Source organism: Nymphaea colorata, chromosome 2, assembly GCF_008831285.2.
Source record: "Nymphaea colorata isolate Beijing-Zhang1983 chromosome 2, ASM883128v2, whole genome shotgun sequence".
Classification (NCBI taxonomy): domain Eukaryota; kingdom Viridiplantae; phylum Streptophyta; class Magnoliopsida; order Nymphaeales; family Nymphaeaceae; genus Nymphaea; species Nymphaea colorata.
The window spans coordinates 12332836-12353767 of NC_045139.1; the positions used below are offsets into that span (position 1 = coordinate 12332836).

Below are 20932 nucleotides of genomic sequence, written 5' to 3' on the forward strand. Positions count from 1 at the left end.
TAATGGACCAACTGAATTTGTGGCTTGAGCTATGAAAATCAATTGTTAATATGTGCTTCCTGAAAAGAAAAGAAACCTCGATTTAAACCTGAGGAAACCTCGATTTAACCCGATGCCGAAAGAACCCAACCCTGACGGGTTCATTTGAATTCGTCCGTCTGATTCTTTTGCATTTTGCCTCCTTCTCTCTCCTCTCACGCTCCCCACCGGAACCCGACGGACACCATCGTTCGGCCTCCTCAACTTTGTGGCCAATTTTTTCATCTCCGCCTCTCTCAGATCTCTTACCCTATTCTCTCCCCGATTGGATGGAGGCAGGCCGCCTCCACCCATGGCTGATTTCTACCTGTCGTAACCCTTCAACCTGACGAGCAGATGAAAGAGGGCAAATTAAATTAGCTTGTGTTTAATTAAGAGAAACAAGAAAAGATTAAGTAAAATAAAGAACCAAGCTTTTCATCCAAGACTGTAATGTTGTGAATGACAGTGGATAGCTTTGGGAAGTACCTAAGGACATTGTTTTGGCCTTCAGCAGCATGTTTGAGGAGCTTCCTCCAACTCACCTTGTTTGCTCAAAACACCAAATTCCCCGATGTCAAGTAAAATCCTGCTAATCATCAAGGGTTCTCAATTCAGGCATCAGCCTATCGTCCTCATTAATAATAACCTCCACTTGGTCACTATGTATCTCATCCCAATGAAGCATAACACCTACAATTGCCCAGATCATAAAGTGACCTGTGAGCAGAGAGAGGATAAGACCCCTAGAGAACATTGGAGTACAAGAGGAAGTGACTATGTCATGGTGGAGCCAGAATTCTACTTCATTGATCATCTCCTTCCACTCCAACGCTAGTATCATATGAGTACAGGTTGCGTAGATCTAGGTGGAAAACCTTCTAATGGTGAAAGATGAGCCTTGATGTACGGCCACATTTCTTAGACACCATATTTTCCAAATGACGGTGGGGAAGACCACCTTCCAACTCTTAGATAAGCACCCCTTCTTAAAAAAATTAGTGAACCATTTCCTGAACTCTCGAATAAAATTAGCATGAGGAATCCTCAGGCAATTGAACTTTCCGACTATCTTTTTCCATGTGTTAGCAGCAAACTAGCAGGTAAAAAACAGGTGGGAAAGGTACTCTTCACATCTACAACATAGTGGACACCTATTAGGCAGTTGAAATCCCAAATGCCTGAGGCACTCCTGGTGGGGAGAGTATTCTCGCAGGCTATATATAAATACCATTTACTTCTGGGTTGTCCAAGATTAGTCCAAACCCATTCGTTTTAGCTGCAAACCCATTCATTATTTTCATAACATAACTTCCTTGCCTTGCCATACGAGCATGTTGTCAAGAGCTGAACATTACACATGACGTTCATGATATTATGACCGTTGGCATGAGTGACACACGTGATCTCCTCCACCTCCATCAATCCTTCATACACGGAAATATTATACATGGAAATATTTGATAATGGAAAGAAAGCATTGCCCGTCATATAGTTACCATTTCCAACCTTTTAGACGTTAACCTTGTAGATGTTAACATTATAGACGTTAAGACTCAAGTGTATATATTCTTTTGTAAGCTCTTTCAAATTAGTTAACAAATAAAGAAGTTCAAGTATTCTTTTCATCGCTACTCTCGTTCCCTCGTGATGCTCGACTTGTAACATGGTATCAAAGCTTTCATGCATGAACAACGAAGGAGCAAAAATGAGCGATGCACTTCATGGCGACTGCACTAGTTCAGATCCATACCAGGTGATGTCTAATCCTTATTACATTCACCATTCAAATAATCCTGAAAATATGTTGGTGTTGCAACCTGTCAATGAGGATAACTACGGTACATGGAGTAAGGCCATGTCTATGGCTATTTCAGTGGTTTCTTAGATGGTTCAATTACTGAACCTATGAAAACGGACCCATTGTATCTTCCTTGGGTTCGATGCAACCATCTTATGTTATCATGGATTTTAAATTTGATTAGCAAAGATATTGCAAGTAGCATTATTTATGCAACCACAGTGAGAGAAGTTTGGCAAGATATAAAGGAAAGATTTACCCAAAGTCTTGCCACTAGAATATACCAAATCCAAAGTCCCATCTCTCGGTTACAGCAAGAGACTATGTCGGTGACTTTATATTTCACAAAAATGAAGGCTTTGTGGGACGAATTGAGATCATATTCTCCTCTTTTTGAATGCTCGTGTGGGGCAATGAGAGTCTATGCACACCAGATTCAAAGGGAAAAAATTATTCATTTTTTGATTGAGTTAAATGACTTCTACAATGCCATTAGAGGGCAAATCCTTCTTTTAGACCCTAATAGGAAGAAGAAAAATAGGAAGCTAGGATCTTCAGCGCACCAAATGAAGGGACTGCTACATTAGCCGTCTCACAAGGAAACCATGACAAGGCTGCTAACCGTGACACTACCGATTTCAGATTTCAGAAAGGTCAAGGAAGTCGGCAATGTAAACCTATATGTAGTCATTGTCGTGGCATAGGTCATGTGAAAGAAAAATGCTTTAAGATCATCTGATATCCACCAGGACACTGTTTCTATGATCCAAATTTTAAACCTATTGTGGCAGCCAATGTGACATCAAAACAACAAGCCACATCAAATCTACAAGTGGCATCCAACGATAGCATACATGGCCCTAATAGCAATAAACAAAATCCTAAAGATGCAGTCCCAGCTCTTACAATGGAGGAGTACCACAAACTACTATCACTTGTCAAAAATCAGACAACAAATGTCAACTTTGTAAGTAACACTATCACCTTAAAACTTGAAGACTCTCCTTGGATTATTGACTCGGGAGCAAGTCAGCACATATGTGCTGATCAATTTGTTCTCAAAGACATTAGCTCGTGTGATACACCGGTGACACCGCCAAATGGTAAGGTGGTTACTATTTGCCATATCGGTAAGGTGTCGCTACCTAATTTTGATATTAATAATGTGTTAAATATCTCATCATTCAAAGTGAATCTTTTATCTGTTAGTAAGCTAGCTAAAACCATGAATTGCTTCATCACTTTTTTCCCTAATTACTGTGTTATGCAGGACCTGGTGTCGAAGACGATGATTGGTAGAGGTGATGTAAGGGGAGGATTATATGTGCTTCGACCAAATACCACAATGGATCAAAATCCTTGCTTAGCTGTTTCCAGCCACGAGCTTTGGCACAAAGGGCTAGGACATCCCTCTTCAATGCATTTAAAATCAGTTAGTGATCATCTAGATTTTGAATCTTGAATTGAATGAACATTTTTTGTGTGATGCATGTCATCATGCTAAACAGACCCGTTTAAAGTTTGATTTAAGTGAGACTTCGTCTACTCACTCTTTTGATTTAAACTATTGTGATATATGGGGGCTGTATGCCCAAGCTTCACTATCCGGTGCGCATTATTTTTTGAGCATTGTAGATAACTTCTCTCGTTCAACATGGATTTTCCTTATGAGGCATAAATATGAAACTTTGCATGTTGTTAAACAATTCTTTACCATGATCAAAACCCAATTTAATTGTCAAATCAAAATTTTGCATTCCAGAACTGATTTTTTTCTCAAGAAATGATGGATTTTCTATGTCAATAAGGAACCGCTCACCAACATAGTTGTGTGGGAACACCACAACAAAATGGTGTTGTAGAACGTAAATACCGGCACTTACTTGAGGTAGTTGAAGCATTGCATTTTGAATCAAATCTTCTTCTTCGATTTTGGGGGGAATGCATTGTGACTGCAATTAATTGTATTCCAACACCAAATACAAATGAAAAAATGCCTTTTGAAATACTTTTTTAAAGAAAACCTTCTATCAAACACCTTCGTACTTTTGGCTCTCTATGTTATGCTACTAAAATAAGTTCCAACAAAGATAAATTTAAACCAAGAGCATATAAATGTATTGTTATAGGTTATCCAAATGGGCAAAAGGCCTACAAAGTGTATGATTTAGAATCTCATATAATTTTTACTAGTAGAAATGTTGTATTCTGCGAGAATATATTTCCTTTTCAAAAAGAAAAAGAATGTGAGGGAGAAGTCGTGCTCCCTAAACCTTGTGATTTAGAAGAAGATACGTATGACCGGCTTTCAAACTTACGAAACAATTATAAGACACCATTTTTTTATTGACCGAACTGATTCGCAAGATCCAGATAACCACCAAAATGACAATTTAGATAGTAGACCAAATTTAATTGAAAATACTTCCCCTCAACATGCTCTTGATATTGAAAGAAATGAGACACGAATCGCCTCCCCAAAATCAAATATCACCAATATTGAGCCAATTAGGAGGTCCACTCGAATTCGAAAATCTATATCATGGCTAAAAGATTTCTATTGTTCCCTTCTTACATCACCATCAACCAATCACATCTACACACCAAGACGAAAGAAAGGAACCAGGTATCATATATCAAATTACACATCATTTCAACATTTTTCTACTAAACATGCTGCATTTCTCACATCCTTAGTGTCTAAGTTTGAACCAGAAAGATTTTGTGAAGCAATCCAACACAAAGAATGGTTAGAGGAGATGGATGCTGAAATTCGAGCTTTATAGGAATATAAAACATGTACTACAACTGCTTTACCAAAAGGAGTTAAGTCAATCGGATGTAAATGGGTATACAAAATCAAGTACAAGTCTGATAGATCCATAGAATGTTAAAAGGTCAGGTTAGTCACCAAGGGATGTTCACAACAAGAGGGTCTAGACTTCAATGAGACCTTTGCCCTAGTCGCAAAAATGGTAATTGTACGTATGCTATTTGCGAATGCTGCTAACCATGATTGGATTATGTGCCAGATGGATGTAAACAATGCATTCCTGCATGGAGACCAACATGAATAAGTATATATGCAAGTGCCTCAAGGATATGCTAAACAGGGAGAAAACTAGATCTGCAAATTACATAAGTCTCTATGTGGACTAAAGCAGTCCCCAAGGAATTGGTTTCACAAATTATCAATGGTTCTTGAAGAATTCAGAATCATTGAATCGAAAGCCGATCACTCCTTGTTTGCATATAAAAGGAAAACTATATTCCTTGTTGTTCTAGTATATGTTGACGATTTACTTATTGCAGGGAATAAAGAAGATGCTCTTGCAAAATTTAAGTAGTTTCTATGTCAAAAATTCTACATGAAAGACTTAGGCAAGCCGAAATATTTTTTGGGGATTGAAATTGCTCGATCCAACCAAGGTATTTATTTATCACAATAAAAATATGCATTGGATATCATACATGAGGCGTACTTGGAGCAAAACCGATGGAATTTCCAATGGAGCAGCGACACATATTAGAAGTTGACCAAGGAGAGTTCATTACAAATCTTGTATTGCCGTTTAGTTGGAAGATTAATTTATCTCAATATTACACTGCCCGACATACAATTTCTAGTCCATGTGTTGAGTCGTTTCATGCAACAGCCATGTCTCCCACATCTCCATGCAGCCCTCAGGATTGTTCGATATCTCAAGCTCAATCCAGGCCAAGGGATTATGATGAGCTAGCACAACAAATGCAGCTAAACGTGTTCTGTGACTCTGACTGGGTGGCATGTCAACAAACATGACGTTCAGTTACTGGCTACTATGTATTCCTCGGTCTAGTTTCAATTTCATGAAAGACTAAAAAACAACAAACAGTCTCTAGGTCTTCTGCAGAAGCTGAATACATGGCAATGGCAAATGTAGTATGTGAAGTAACTTGGTTAAGAAACTAGTTGGATGATTTCCAAGTAATTCATACTTCTCCCGTTACAGTTTATTGTGATAATCAAGCAGCCTTACATATTGCAGTAAATCCAGTTTGTCATGAGCATACAAAGCATATTGAACTGGATTGCCATGTTGTTCGAGAGAAACTTTTACAAGGCACAATTCGGACATGTTATGTTAGAAGCAAAGAATCAGCTCGCAGATTTGTTTACTAAAGCTCTAAGATGAGAAACTTTTCTACATCTTCTAAGCAAACTGGGCATTAAAAATCTTTACACTCCAGTTTGAGGGGGAGTGTCAAGAGCTAAACGTTACACATGACGTTCATGATATTATGACCATTGGCATGAGAGACACGCATGATCTCCTCCACCTCCATCAATCCTTCATACATGGAAATATTTGATAATGGAAAGAAAGCATTGCCTGTCATATAGTTACCATTCCCAACCTTGTAGACATTAACCTTGTAGACGTTAACATTATAGACGTTAAGACTCAAGTGTGTATATTCTTTTGTAAGTTCTTTCAAATTAGTTAACAAATAAAGAATTTCAATTATTCTTTTCATCGCTACTCTCGTTCCCTCATGATACTCGACTTGTAACACATGTCCTTGGAGGGGATTAACGAGTGAATCTGTTGCAGCTTGCACTCTCCCAATTTCATGATACTAGCGTCCATGTTCATGGAGTTTGAAATAGCCTTCACTTGAAGGAGGTTGAGATTAGCATGAGTAAGGACCCGTCTTAGCATATCATGGGGAACCTCGTGAAGCAGGATAGAATGAGATCAACTGTCAGTCCAAAATTTAACTTTCAATCTATTAGATGTAATCCATTCAAGTCTGTTTTTCACCACAAACCAGTGTTTCAACATTGCCTTCCATACCCAGGAATGATTATCTTTGTTTTTACACGTCGAAGCATTGTCCTCATGACGGAATTTTCTCCACATAATGTCCACCCAAAGGCCTTCGCTAGTCAAGATTCAAGTAAAGAGGTGCACCAAAGGAGGCTTTGTTCAAATTGGAACGATATATTAGATCAACTCTGCCTTCATTGTAATGTCTTCAGAGATGGCTCCAAGAGATGTAGTGGGGGCTTCGCTGTTCTTGTGTGTCATGCCGTAAGAATTTCGTCTTTAAGGAATCCAAAGAGGGGAGGGTCTTGCAAGGAAGAGGTAGGACCGAGACCTAATACTCAATAATCTGGAATAAAACAGCCTTGATTAGGCACAGTCCCCCTGAGTACGATAGAATTTTGCTTTTCTACATGGATAACTTTTTAGATAACTTGCTGACGAGAGGCTCAGAAAGATGGTCAGAAAGCTTGCTCATGAAATTAAGGACTGAAAAACCTTTTTTTTTTTTTTTTTGTGTCGCCTCGCCATTTTCCCCTTTCTGCCATATTCCCCTTTCGCCATTCCACCGTGGCCAGCTCCTTGAGGAGTCACCCACCACCGCCATCAGCCCATCACCGCCGTTAGAAGCTTCAACCATCGCCACCGTCGTCGTGAGAAGCTTCAGCCATATCGCCGCCATTGCTAGTGTGAAAACTGAGAAGCCTCAATCATAACCACCAATAGGGGCGGAGCCAGGATTTAGTTTAGGAACCGGCCAAATAATCCAACCTCAGCTGACCCATAGCCCCTTCCTCCACGCTTGTTGTGGTAGTTGCCGTGGTCGTCTGTAAGAAAGAGAGCAGCCACCATCGCCTGTGAGAAAGAGATCATCACACCGACGTAACTTGGGAAGACGGTGGAGGAACTGGGGAAGACAGTGGTGGAACGGCTGTGGGCTTAGTGGGAAGACGGCCCTCTCCTCGTTCAGCAATATTTTAATATTGTCTAGAGCGCACAATAAATTTTGTATCACTAATAACAAAAAAATCTTCTTTCGAATTTCGATTAACCTTCGGTATTAGTTCTTAATTTAACTTATTATATCCAAAATAGTTAATTTTTTATTAGTATCACAAAAGATTATGTTACTTTTTTTCTTACCAATTTTGGAAACTTTTTAAGGAAAAGCGTGATTACATTCACAAAACTAAGAATATTATGATGTTATTTTTTAGAGGATAATTAAGTAGTAATACTTTATTTATTTAATAATAAATTTATAAAAAATAATCTTACAGACGTTTTTGCTTAATCATGATTATATTCACAAGGGCAACACACAAACCATTTTCTTTTAAGGGAAATTTTTCAAAGGGATGGTGCTTAAACGTTTAATACATGTATGGATTCTACATTATCAATCGACTACATGAAATTGACGTTTGAGTCTCCTGCATGTAAAGCTGTTAGAGGGCCGTTTGATTTTACCGGAGACGTTTTACGCATATACGATACTGCGTCAAACCAACTGTCTGATTTTGTGAATATAGGCGTAGGTGATTATGTAATTGAACTAGTTCTCACTGTTATTATATAGTTAGTTATTATGTAATTTGCCCGGATGCTTACCCATCGTATCAACGCACCTGCTTTGTTTGACAATGGGAAAAACATTTTTAAGCGCGTCTCCTTCCCTCCCACCCTCAATCCAACATCACACCAAATGCTCGTATAGATATAATATATATATATGAGGCGAGAGAGAGAGAGAGAGGGAGAGAGAATTGGTAGAAACAAGATGCTTAGGTCAGGGATAAAAACCACTCCCTTTAATTTAAAAAAATAAAATAAAATAAACTATTTTGATAACAAAACACTTTGACTCAAGTTGTTTTTATAAAAAAATGTGGATTTTTTTACTGTCAAATTGTTTGATGCTATGGGAGGCCATTCATTTTTTTCTTATTATAAGAACACTATTAAAGTCTAAAAAATGATAAACTTAATAAAATATGTTTTGCATCAACCTATTCTTACGATCATATTAATAAGATTAGATTGCACAAAAAAAACACTTTGAACATCAAAATAAAGCGTCTAGTTTTTATCCTTGGCCTAACCATTTGGTTTTTTACCAATATATATATATATATATATATATATATATATATATATATATATATATATATATATATTCAATTCCCATTAACACTACGTTCTGATGGTATAAGGAGATGTTGCTTTAGGTTGAGGGAATACTCCTGAGGGCTAAGTGGACCTGTCGACCTGAACCTGATTAAGATTAAATCCACAACGTTCAATCCAGACAGAAATCCTAACTTGGAATTGCACGCAGTTCTGAATATGCGAATCTGCATCTTAAATCACCTTTAATCTTAGCTTTCAGGTAATCAAACACACCTCGAAAATGTTGCCGACCTTTAGAGTAAATTCTCATGCAATCTAAATGATAAATGAAGTCTAAGTTTTCCTCAACGTACAAAACACTCTCCAAGAATTCAATGCTGTACTTGCATTGATGTGGCCATAAATTTTCTATTCAATTAACGCTCCATAGGAAACATTAAAGTTATTTTTTTTATCTAGATATTCTTCAATTTAACAGTATTTGGAATAAAGGCTATTTATTTAAATCAACCGGCCGAAAGCTGCAGAAAGGACAGTGCTGCTTTCCCTTTCACTGGAATACTGCCATTTGGAGCAATCAATGAAGATATTAGTGTCACAAAAAGTTGTGCAATTTTGTCCGTGAGAGATATGGATGCAATTTGTCAGAAAGAGATTCGAGATGTAGAGCATTAAAATCTTTGGCAGATGATCAACCAAACCTTATAAAAAAAAAATCTCATCTCTAGCGCCTGCATATGCATGTGACACCTAGAGCATGATATTTCCTAAAAATGAATGAAAAGTTTTGCTTTTTGTGTGTAGTTGATTGATGTTGTAATAAGTAGTTCATCCATATAATTAAGGGGCTTTTTAGCAATAATAATACTTTGTTATTGTTTTATGAAATCACTTTAAAAGAAAGGCTCAAGTGTTTTATGAATGTGCACCATGTTACTGGACAGATCTTGAGACAGCGACACTATGTTACCATTGTCAAACAACCACTAAGAAGTGATTTGAAACTAAGTCCCTATATGAGTTTCTCATGAAATGTATCTAATTGAAAGATTGGAGTAGATTTATAGTACATTAAAACTAATATTTTATAAATGTAATTTAATTTTTGAAGTAAAATGAAGAGACACTCAATGTTTCTGCTGTCAAATAACCACTAAGGTAACCAATAAGTCACACAAACACTAGTCTTGGACATATCTAGGCAAAGTACGTATTGTGATATTAACAACTTCATCTTATATGTCGTGAAAATTTTGGAACAATTTAAATGTCCAAAAAAATGAAACTAAGGTGAGAAAACTTTTTGTTAAGAAAATAAACGAATATTGTCTTATTAACATGATATCATTGTTAAATATTGGATTTTTTTTCTTGCAACTTCAGTGCGTGGAGTATTTTACCCTTGATGTGTTGAGTTTTAAGTATCTCTTAAAGAATTTATGATGAGTTTAAAGTATCAGAATGTCACCCTAGACCTGTAGCCATGCTCTTTAACCATGCGAGTCTGACCTAAGAATATAAGTCCCATCCAAAATTCTTAATCAAAGATTGTCTGAAAGTATTGGAACGCCGCGTTCTGGGAGTGTGGTCCATGTCCGTGCAAAGAACGGGCCCACATGCCACGCAAACATCAGAGGGGGAACGCGGGCGTTCTGCACCTTTCTATGTTGTGGTATTTTGGCGTTCTGCCAAGCAACAAACGGCGGAAGGCTCCATTCGGCACGAACCCTTCGTCCCGTGTGACGCAACGGCGGCACGTGATCCGGGCCAACTTTCTGTCTCCTGTCGATCGTTTCGGGCGTTCCAACACCGAGTATCTGTTAGGCAGATTCATACTTAGGCGTCCTCGGAAGAGGGAAATGAGGCTTTGGGTCTTCTTTAAGCCTCTTGCTCGCCTAAAGTACTAAGCATGCATATAATAATCGATATTTCAACGTTTTATATTTATGCTTATTGGAATCCAAACTCTGACGAATAACATATTATCTTTACGCCGCATAACATATTTCAACGTTATATATATATATATATATATATATATATATATATATATATTAGTGCCCCTTAAGGAATCGAAATTTATGAAGTGATTTTGCAGTTTTAAGTGCATAAAGTTTGTGCAGTTACATTTTAGATATTGATATATTTTTGAGTTGTGCGGATGCATTCTACGCTACCAAAGCATCCCAGATATTTTAGGTAGTTTGAATATTCAGTTTTTTCTTTGTACGGTTGAGATTCTATAATGTGTAATGTCTTAAATATTAAGACTAGTGACTTTTCTTAATAAAGTCTCAATTAGATACTGAAATCGGTTGGGTTGACCACACGTTTGAAGCCCCAGAGCGTTTGATTCCGTGGATCAGCCTGCAGGGGCTTATGCGCTGCCCCTCCAACCTTCTGTTTTTTTTTTTTTTTTCTAAAATGAAATGTACATGTAATTAGAAAAACATTACTTAGCATCTATAAAATTTTAGACTCTTGTCAAAAAGTTAAACTGTCAATCCCTAATGAAAAAATCATAACTTCACCCCTGCCTGTACTTGTGGAGACAAAAGACTATAGAGTATAGTACACGCTACTGCACACACTATGAAGGTTTTGGAGGACTCGAAAAATTTGATCCATATATTGCATTGCACAATTACATTTTCTGTGACACTCGAAGAGGTTATAATGCACTAGGTAGCAAGATGGTCTACCTCATAAATGGATTTGGGTTCAAATCTTGGGTTGGTAGTAAGTTTTAAACCAAACCATGTGAACCTTGAGGGTGGTAGGCATAGGAGGGAGGACCAATGTCATCTCTTAGGGGTTGTGGAAAGAAACCACTCCACCCTTTCTTAAAAAAATGACATTTCCTATGGCACCCTATACCAGTCAGTAGTTAATCTTCTTTCTCTTATGGGACATTTGATCAGTCTAGAATTTTTGTCTAAAACCAAAGTTCCACTTAAGACTGGAATTGAAATGAAAATTCAAATTCTATCCAATTCCAATTTTCACTTGTGTTTGATGATTTGGAATCGTGATTCCAAAACTAAAATACCATGTTTGATTTAAAAACCTTAGAAAAAAGGCGACATCCATTCAACAAAAATGGATAGAAAACAAGAGAAAATCACCAATATGAAAAACAAAGAGGGCAATGTGAAAAATACAGGGATTGATGAACACGGTGCAAAATTGACCACACCGGAAGAGCTCATCAGTTTTGTCCAAAAATAGAACGTCAGAATTTCAGCATCACAACTCGGTCACACTCAACCTAACTCCAAGCATAGAGCTTGCCTAGAGTGAGTATGAATCGCTCGTCGAAATTAGCTTGTTCCTGTAAGGATTCAAGATGTTTTCCATGCTCACCGCCCTCGCGCCATCCCCATTCTCCCTAAATTTCCAACCAAAATTCAGATCTTGTCTCCGTCATAACAGAATGAGAAGAAAGGGGAAAGGGGAGGTGGGGGTTGAAGCTTACATGGCGAAGATTTCTGAGACACGTCCTTAAAGGCAATGACCGGCGTCGATTTTCAGGTGGGCAGGGGAGTGGAGCAGGACGCACATAGCGATGTAGAACTTGTAGTCCCTTAGAGTGCCAGAGCTGCGAACTCTGACAGGCTGATGGCGAGTCCCACAAGCACATGGTCGTGTAGGCATGGCATTGTAGAGAGCTGCAATGGTGGCAACCTTCTAGATGAAGGAGAAGCGAGCAACTGTTGGAGAGACATCAACGGAATGGTGCCCTTGATCCACTCTGTGTCTGCACAGTAGGTTCACCAACAGCGTCTCTAGCGTGAAGAAGGTAGCAGCAACACTGACTAAAAAAAAAGAGCGACAGAAGAAGAGGAAGAGAAGAAAACAGAAGGAGAGATAGCTTATTCGAGGGGCCGCTTAGGTAATCTCATGATTAACCCTAAGATGAAGGTTAGTTGGGTTTTTATAGACCATCTTCCAGCAACGGTTACGGCTAGAGGGAGACAACATAAATCTTTTAATTTTGAATGAAAATCTCTTAATTTTATTCAATAAAATCTTCATTTGTAAAACGGTTTAACAATATTATCTTGTAACTGCGAGTGGGCCCCATCGCAGTTACTAGATGTAAAGATAGCACTCAAGGCCATTATCCAACATTTCTCACTTGTCCATCAGATCGCCAGTTTGCTTCCACTATATGTGGATTTTCTTAATCTTTAGTTACGTGGTTTTCTATAATTGGTTTGTCCATCGTAACTCAAATTTTTGTTTGAGGTTTATAGCGAAGCTTTCTATTCAATGGTTTTCCATCGCAACCTTTCAAATATATCTTAACCTTATATGGACTACATGTTTAGTAAACTAGTTAAGGGCTCAACTATAGGCATATAATCGACTCAGATTTCATTTTTCTCAATCATTTCATGAACATAATAGTATTTTGCCATTTTATATTTACTCTTTGATTTTACGGTTTCATTTTTCATAAGAGATATTGTTGCCTTATTACAGTATAATCGAACTGGTTTATGATCAAGATCTAATTCAAGTCTTTTAAGAACCAATTTATCCAGACAACAAAGGTAGTTACAGCATTACATACTACATGCTCTGCTTCTTATGTGTGCTAAGCAACACATCCCTGTTTCTGATTATAGGATCAGACTATCACTCACCTCCAAAGCGAAATACGTAACTAGATGTGGATTTTTTGTCGTCTTTACAACCAACAAAATCTGCATCGGAATAGTCAACTAGAGTCAGTTCATCGGCTTGATATGTCAATTTCAATGCTTTCATTTATTTAATATACTAAAAAAATCTTTACTACTTGTCAGTGAGGCCGACCAGGATAGCTTTGATAATGACTCACCAGACCCATAGAGAAGCTTATGTCTGCTTTAGTACAAAGCATTAGAACATTAAACTATTAACAGCCTGTGCATATGGAATATTTAATTTTCATTGTCATTCATCAATACAATCACTTCTATTTAAATTTGTTCATTTAGTTATGGGAGTTCCAATAAGTTTGCATTCTTACATTCGAAACTTCTTTAAGATATAATCAATATATTATTATTGGCTTAGACTCAGGATTTTTGAGTCTCTATCTCAAGTGATCTTTATTCCTAATATATAGGATGCTTCACCCATATCCTTGATTTCGAAGTTCTCGTTCAGCCAATCTTTGTTTTGAATATTATATTGTTATCGTTTTCAATCAATAAAATGTCATTGACATATAATAATAAGATACAAAAGAGACTCCCACTTTTCCAGACATTACACGTTAGTCTAACTGATTTACTATATATCCAAGCTTTGTGGTTGCTTTATGAAAGACAAAATACTTTCTAGGCAACTGCTTCAAACTGTACAGTGATTTATGCAACTTGTACACTTTGTCTTCATTTTCTTTAATGACATATCCCTATGGTTGAGTCATATGGTTTTCTTTAACTCATCATTTAGAAAAGTAGTTTTCACATCTATTTGACAAACATCCAGGTTACAAAATGCTGCGATAGCCAAAATTATTTTGATTGATACAAACTTTGCTACCAGTGAGTAGGTTTCTAAGTAATCAATTCATTTCTTTTGGGAAAAACCTTTCATCACCAGTCTTCCTTTAAATTTCTCGACTAATCTGTCAGTTTTATACTTCTTCTATAGCACTCATTTACACCCAATGAATCTTCTATCCTTAGGAAGATCAATTACTTCCTAGACTTAATTCTTTTCTATAAATTTGATTTCCTCATCCATAGCGTTTACTCAATCTGACCATTTATGCGAGTTTATGGTTTCATCATAGATTGTTGGACATTTCGTCAAAATCTCTTAAATAGCATAACTTCTTTGCAAGATATACATCATAATCACTCAAATATGAAAAAGGAACTTTACATCTTTTTTGACCTAGTAAAGTCTAAGATGATGAGGTACTTAGATCAGTTGGTCCATTACCAAACTGTTCCTCAATCGGTTCATTAATAGACTGTTTCTCAGACGATTCATGCTCAGTTCATTACCAAACTGTTCCCCAGTCGATTCATTGTCAGACTGTTCTTCTGAAAAAATCAGATCATCTAATAAATTAGTTTTATCTTCGACTAGATCATTTTCTTTATTATTGAGTTCTTCTATGAACTCTACATCTCTACTTTCTATAAGTTTCATTGTCGAGTGATATAATATGTAGTCTTTGGATTCGTTTGGATATTCAATAAACACACATCTTACTGATCTGTTGCCTAGTTTATCTATTTTTTCATTTAGAATTTTCACATGTGCTACAGATCTTCATCTCCTGAGATGTCTCAGATCTAGTTTACACAAGTCCATCTCTTGTAAGGACTGGTTGGAACTGCTTTGAAAGTCACTCTGTTTAACGTGTACATAATTGTTAACACAGTTTTAACCCAAAATACTTTGAGTAATTGTACACCTACCAACATGGATCTTACCATGTTTAAGAGGGTGTTGTTACACTTCTCAGCAACATCATTCTGTTGTGGTGTTTTATGCATTCTTCTTTATCTATTAATTCCAAGGTCTTTACAGTATTCAAGGAATTCATTTGATGTATATTCACCACCTCCATCCTACCTTACAACTTTGATATATTTTCCAAGCAGTCCATCGACTTCAGTTTTATGTTCCTTGATTTTTTCAAGTGCTTTTAACTTATATTTAGTCAGGTAAATATAACCAAATCTTGAGAAGTCATCAATGAATGTTATGAAATATAACTTGCTACTATGTGTTTAGATCTTAAAAGGTCCACAAATGTTTGTATGGATTATTTCTGATAGATCAGTAGCCCTTATTACTTCAGACGGAAATGGTTTCCTTGCCATCTTTCCATATAAACATGACTCACATTTTGCAAAATCATTTATATTTATACCGGGTGTTATACATTGTTATGCTAGAGTCTTAATCTTGTTGATGCTTACATGACTTATTATTTCATGCCATAAATTTGCACTCACGCTTAATGCACAGTCAATATAAACAGAACTGAAAGCTTTATTCGTCTCATTGAGTTTAAACATGTTATAATAGTCGTCCCACCAAAAGGTGGGATGAAAATTCCAGGACAAAAAAGTCTGCGTGTTGGAGTCTCAACTCTCAAACAGCTCTCAAATGTCTACTTTCAAGTCTACGCGTTGGAGTCTCAACTCTCAAATGTCTACTTCCATGACTGGCATCTTCACGGTCTGTTCCACCCAAAAAGGGAAAGACCAGGAAACCTTCTCAAAAAGGGTTTCAATATCCTTAACCATGACGCAGAGCCAAATTAAAGTTTTTAAATTTTGATTAGAGCCGCAATATTTTTTTTCAAAATTATTATATAAAACAAATGAATTTTTTTAAAATTTAAATTTTAAAAAAAATTGAGGTGAAACTACACGCCATACCTTGGCTTTTGCCCTTGCGCAAAAGGTTTCCTACACTTTGCAGCTCTGAGACCCTCCGTTCCCCCATGAGCACATCCAAGGGAAACCCTCTATCTGTCAGAATTCATCTCTCTCTCTCTCTCTCTCTCTATATATATATATATATATATATATATATAAAAGAGCATTTTTTTTGGTCTCAAAAACACTACGGTCGAATGGTGAAGCCAAAAATTTCAAGTTAAGGGACAGTGTTACATTAAATTTCAAATCTTAAGGAGCAGTTATATGTAAAAAATAAAAATTAATGAAGTTTATATGTAAAAGTAAAACAAATTCCAACAATGTCGCTCCGGCATTGCCAATACGGCCGATGCATGGCGACTGATCACTGATAGCTTAGGACGACATTTTCAATGTGGAAAAGAAAATAAGAATGAAAAAATAGTAAACCAACCTGATGCTAGGTTTTCTCCTATGAGGTTTCGGCGATGCCACCAAATGTTTCTTCACCCTCCAACATGTCGCCGGTCACTGGAGCCGTTCGCCGGTCGAGAAACTGGCAGAAATCCCGGTCGAGAGAGGAAAGAGAAAAGAGAGAACTACAAAAGTAAAAATGAAAAAACGGTTCGAGTACTGCTACTTTATATCAAATTTCAGGTCTTTCCCAAGGATTGCAAAAATTTTCAGAAAGGTGGGAAATCCTGTTTAAAGAATTGCACTGACAGGCTACGTATTTTTCTAAATTTCAGAACAACTTTTCATTTCCAACTGTTTAGGAATCAATCCATTTCTGCTTATCAAACGCCAAACTTTTTTTTTTTTTTTGGAAAACATAATTCATGATTTGCAAACCAGGTCCTGGAAACCAGGAATTTGTTTTCCATTTCCCCAATTCCAGAATCAAATTACTGGAATGTCAGTGAGCAAACTATAACTTAATCATCACTCCATCGCCATCAAAAGAAAGCATGGCTTCAGATCTCCTAGCAGCGAGATTAGCCACATTAACTTGATTCTGGATTTGGCCCATCCAAAATTAGGTTTTTGAATAGTCTTTTCAGCCGTGATGGGGTGATCTAGATTTGGACTCGGTTTCAGATCATCCCTAGTTGGGTCCGGCATCGGCAAACCCGAATCGGAGGAAACGGATCCGGATCTTGATCGGCATCTGTGGCATGGATGGAACCGTGTTACGTCCCCAACCCCTCGCCTTATCCGGCAACTGCAAGAGCCGTCGGAATCACGTGCGAGGGCACTTCCGTCATTTGCGCTTCTCCTTATTACGAAATGAAATGGCAAAAAGGAAAGTCCACCTGTTCTACCGGTCAAGCGCGTACGGGTAGCCCGAGAAATGAGAACCATCCCCTCAAACCAACCGGCAGAAGCCAGTTTCGTCCCCTACTGACCGCCATATCACACACCTGACTGCGCCGAAAACCCTATAGCGGCCCCTTCTCTCTCTCTCTATAGCTTCCAAAAGGAAAATTGAAAATGTTCTACGGAAGCCCATTTTTTGTCAACAATTTCATAAACGCGCCTCATTCTAGTGTGAAAGTTGTGCACGGCTCCAGCTCCAAATGACCGAAGGGACTTTTGTGTAGAAAGAAAGATTCTTCCAGGGTAAGGCCAAAAGTAAAAAGAATAACTCGTTCCTGAACATGCAAGTGAGTATAAGGGCCCGAACACCCACAGACTCATTCCTGAATCTCCTTTTCCCAAAGGACACAACACTTTTGCTGAGCCACAGTTTGCAAAGTAACTGTATTTTTGTTTTATTGATGTTTTTTAGTCTGCAAAAGATGTTGTAAAAGTTACTTTTGTAAAGAAGTCAATTATGAATACGATTGTATCTCAAGTTTGATCATACTAATATGTATCTTGAATTGCAGTTGGTTGAGTTTAACCCGTTTATGTTATTTGACAATCTTTTATAAGTCATAGTGTTGCCTATCTGAAAAAAAAAGCGGTCTAGGTCAGTAAAAGAATAAATAGCGACCTAATGTTTTATTGATTAAACTGTAACGAAACGGACCATATGGCTGCAAGGCTACATATATTTTGAGAAGTTGAACTTCTACTTGAGGCCCATGTTTGAGATGTGTACAAAAATAATAGTTTTCTAAAAATTTTTGAAAGTGAGGCCTACTTGTTTAATTTAGATGATAAGGTTCACCCAGAAGGGAAAAGAAAATTAATATAAAAATACGCAGAAAAGGAGAAAAAGGGAAAAATCAGTCTCCTCCACGCTCAGTTCAGGACGATGATGCCCTAGCTGCTCCACTCTCTCCACTCCACTCCAGGATAGAGACCTCTTTTTTCTTTCTCTTTTTCTCTCTGTCTTTCTGTTGCGCCACCAGTCACTTCCGCCACTGAAGCGGAGACCGCTGGAGATGAAGAATCTGTACACCAAGACGAAGGGTAAGGTGCACCCTTCCCCTTCACTGACTACTCACTCTGTTTCTGCTGCTTCGTCTGAGGTTGTGTCAGTCCTGAAGGTGCTGCCGGCAGCCATCCTGGCGCTGGCCAGCGCTCTTGTGGTGGAGGACAGGGAGGTGCTGGCCTACCTGATAGCGAGGTCGCTAAGCGCAACGCTCGCCCAGGAGGAGCGGCGGAGGTGCCGACGGAGCCAACTCCACCGTCCTGCCTTCGACTGCGGCTGCTTCGACTGCTACATCAGCTTCTGGACCCGCTGGGACGCCTCCCCCGACCGTGACCTCATCCACGACGTCATCGACGCCTTCGAGGAGCATCTGGCAGCCGCGGAGGGCGGCTCCGGTAAGTCCAACCGCCGCGCCCGGGGCAACAGGCGGCTCTCCGGCAAGAACCGCCCGTTCTGGTCGCCGCCGAGCTCCGATGGCGCTCCCACCTGTGAAGAGCCCCCCGCGCCGCTGGAGATCGATGCGCTGGTGGAGGAGGAAGTCGGAACAGAGCCGGATGTGGCTCACAAGGACTTTGAGGAGGTTGAAGACACAGGTGGCGGCGGGGATGATGCGGAGGATGATGGTGTAGACTGCCGGATAATCTCCGCTCCGGCGACCGGACGGAGCTTGGTGAGGAAACTGGTTCCGGACGTGATGGGTTTCTTTGCTTCCCGTTTATGGAGTGTTTGATGTCCGGTGGTTCTGAAAATGGTACTGACAGTGTCGGTACTCGCTTTTCCTCTTCTTCCTCTCCTTTGTTTGTATAAATCATGGGACGAAAAAAAGAAATGAATACTTGCTCGGCCCGGCGATCTCACGCCGTTTTCCGGCAACACTCTCTCTCTCTGTTGTTGCTTTCCGGCCATTAGGATAAAAGATTCTTCTATCATTTTTACATTATAGGCAATCTATCTCTCTGGTGTTAGACAACAATGGGACATTATGTATACACACACATTTTATGTATATGTGTTTTGGTTGGGATTTTGCTAGGGTTTTATTTTTGTTTTCATATATATTCAAGTGTTATTTTGGTTGAATAATTGCGATGCTTCGCAGCTTAGGTTACTAAAATTGTGGGAGTCCTTTGCCTTGGAGTCCAAACCTTCCTATTTCTACCGTATCCCTCATTTGTTCCTTTTCCCCCTTTTTCTGGGTCTGTGGATTGTTTGGTGCCCTTCTTTTTCTCTCTCTGTTGTCGGAATGTTTTCCCTTGGAGTTTTCACCGTTGGTGGCCCGTCCTGATCCAACTCGAATTTTGACCCCCGGCTTGCGTCCTGAATCCCATATTTTCGTGCGAAAATTGGGATCCGACCCGGTTTGTCTGGCACCCAAAACAAACAGTGGTGTTGTTTTCTCAGGAAACTGGGAAAGTGTTTCCCTAAGCCTGTGGACTTTCTCATTCGACGTGATCAAGTTACCGGTAAACCGACATTGCGATAAGTTGGATCAAATCCTGTTTTAATGGTCTCTGTTGTCGCTGTTACCATTGGTACAAAAGGACTGGACGTGAACTTGCCAGATGACCATGATTTGATGCGTCCTTGTCTTCTACTTTGTAGATCCTGGAAATAGGTGAGTGAGTTTTTGGATCCCCTATCTAGATTGGTAGTCGAGGCATATTGAACCAGATTCATCAGTATCTACTTTGGTCCACTCCCCGTTGTGTCTTTGCTCAAATCATTGGATATCGAAGTTTTTCTGAAAAGTTAGTTAGTCCCCCGATTTGTTTCGATTTTTCTTTTAAAAAAGGATTATGATGTGAAAAGATAATTAAAATAATTCAAAATCAATCCCTATTAATGCTGATAATTAGGAAACCAAAAAAAAAAGAAAAACACTACCATGAAGTGAGGAGCGAGTCCTCACCATGAGAAAAACAAGTGAAGACAGTCCGAGCTTTTCGAGTGTGACCCTTTTTATCGCTCTGTTTCAAAACGTTAAGACCTTTCCGAGCTTAGCTCCATTACTCAAGTAATTCCGGACGTGAAATTACACTGTTTTAGTCGTTGTGCGGGAAATAGTATAGAGGACGGAGTGCAAAACAAGTATGCTTTCTTTTAATATGTGGGAAACCTTTTCCTCTTTCTGATGCTATTTTTAAAGCCCAGTTTAAGTTTGCATCAAAAGATTCTCACAAAAAGAATTCGTTGGTGCCGTAACTCGTATGGCGTTTGGTTTGGTGAGAGATTTATTGATGCCTTTATTGAAACTTAAAAAGGGTGTAAATCCCCATAAAGTAAAATGACGACTTTGCCATCGTAATTTGTTTGGATTCAATGACAAAGACAGACGCATAACCTTTTAGGAGACAATGCCATGCTAAAGCTCATTTATAACTTCCTTCCTTACAAATCAGCTGCTTTTAATTAA

The 20932-nt window shown here is 38.5% G+C and overlaps 1 protein-coding gene across 1 annotated transcript; it reads left to right on the forward strand.

The window, feature by feature from the left end:
* The first annotated feature begins 18370 nt into the window (after positions 1 to 18370).
* Positions 18371 to 19571, forward strand: LOC116248335 (uncharacterized). The gene has a single exon (XM_031621072.2). It carries the CDS (start codon positions 18530 to 18532, stop codon positions 19247 to 19249), a length of 720 nt encoding a protein of 239 aa, XP_031476932.1. The 5' UTR covers positions 18371 to 18529; the 3' UTR covers positions 19250 to 19571.
* Positions 19572 to 20932: the final 1361 nt, after the last annotated feature.

What these genes read in the sequence shown, in the direction of transcription:
- LOC116248335 (XM_031621072.2), top strand. Translation starts at nt 18,530, where the DNA reads ATGAAGAATCTGTACACCAAGACGAAGGGTAAGGTGCACCCTTCCCCT.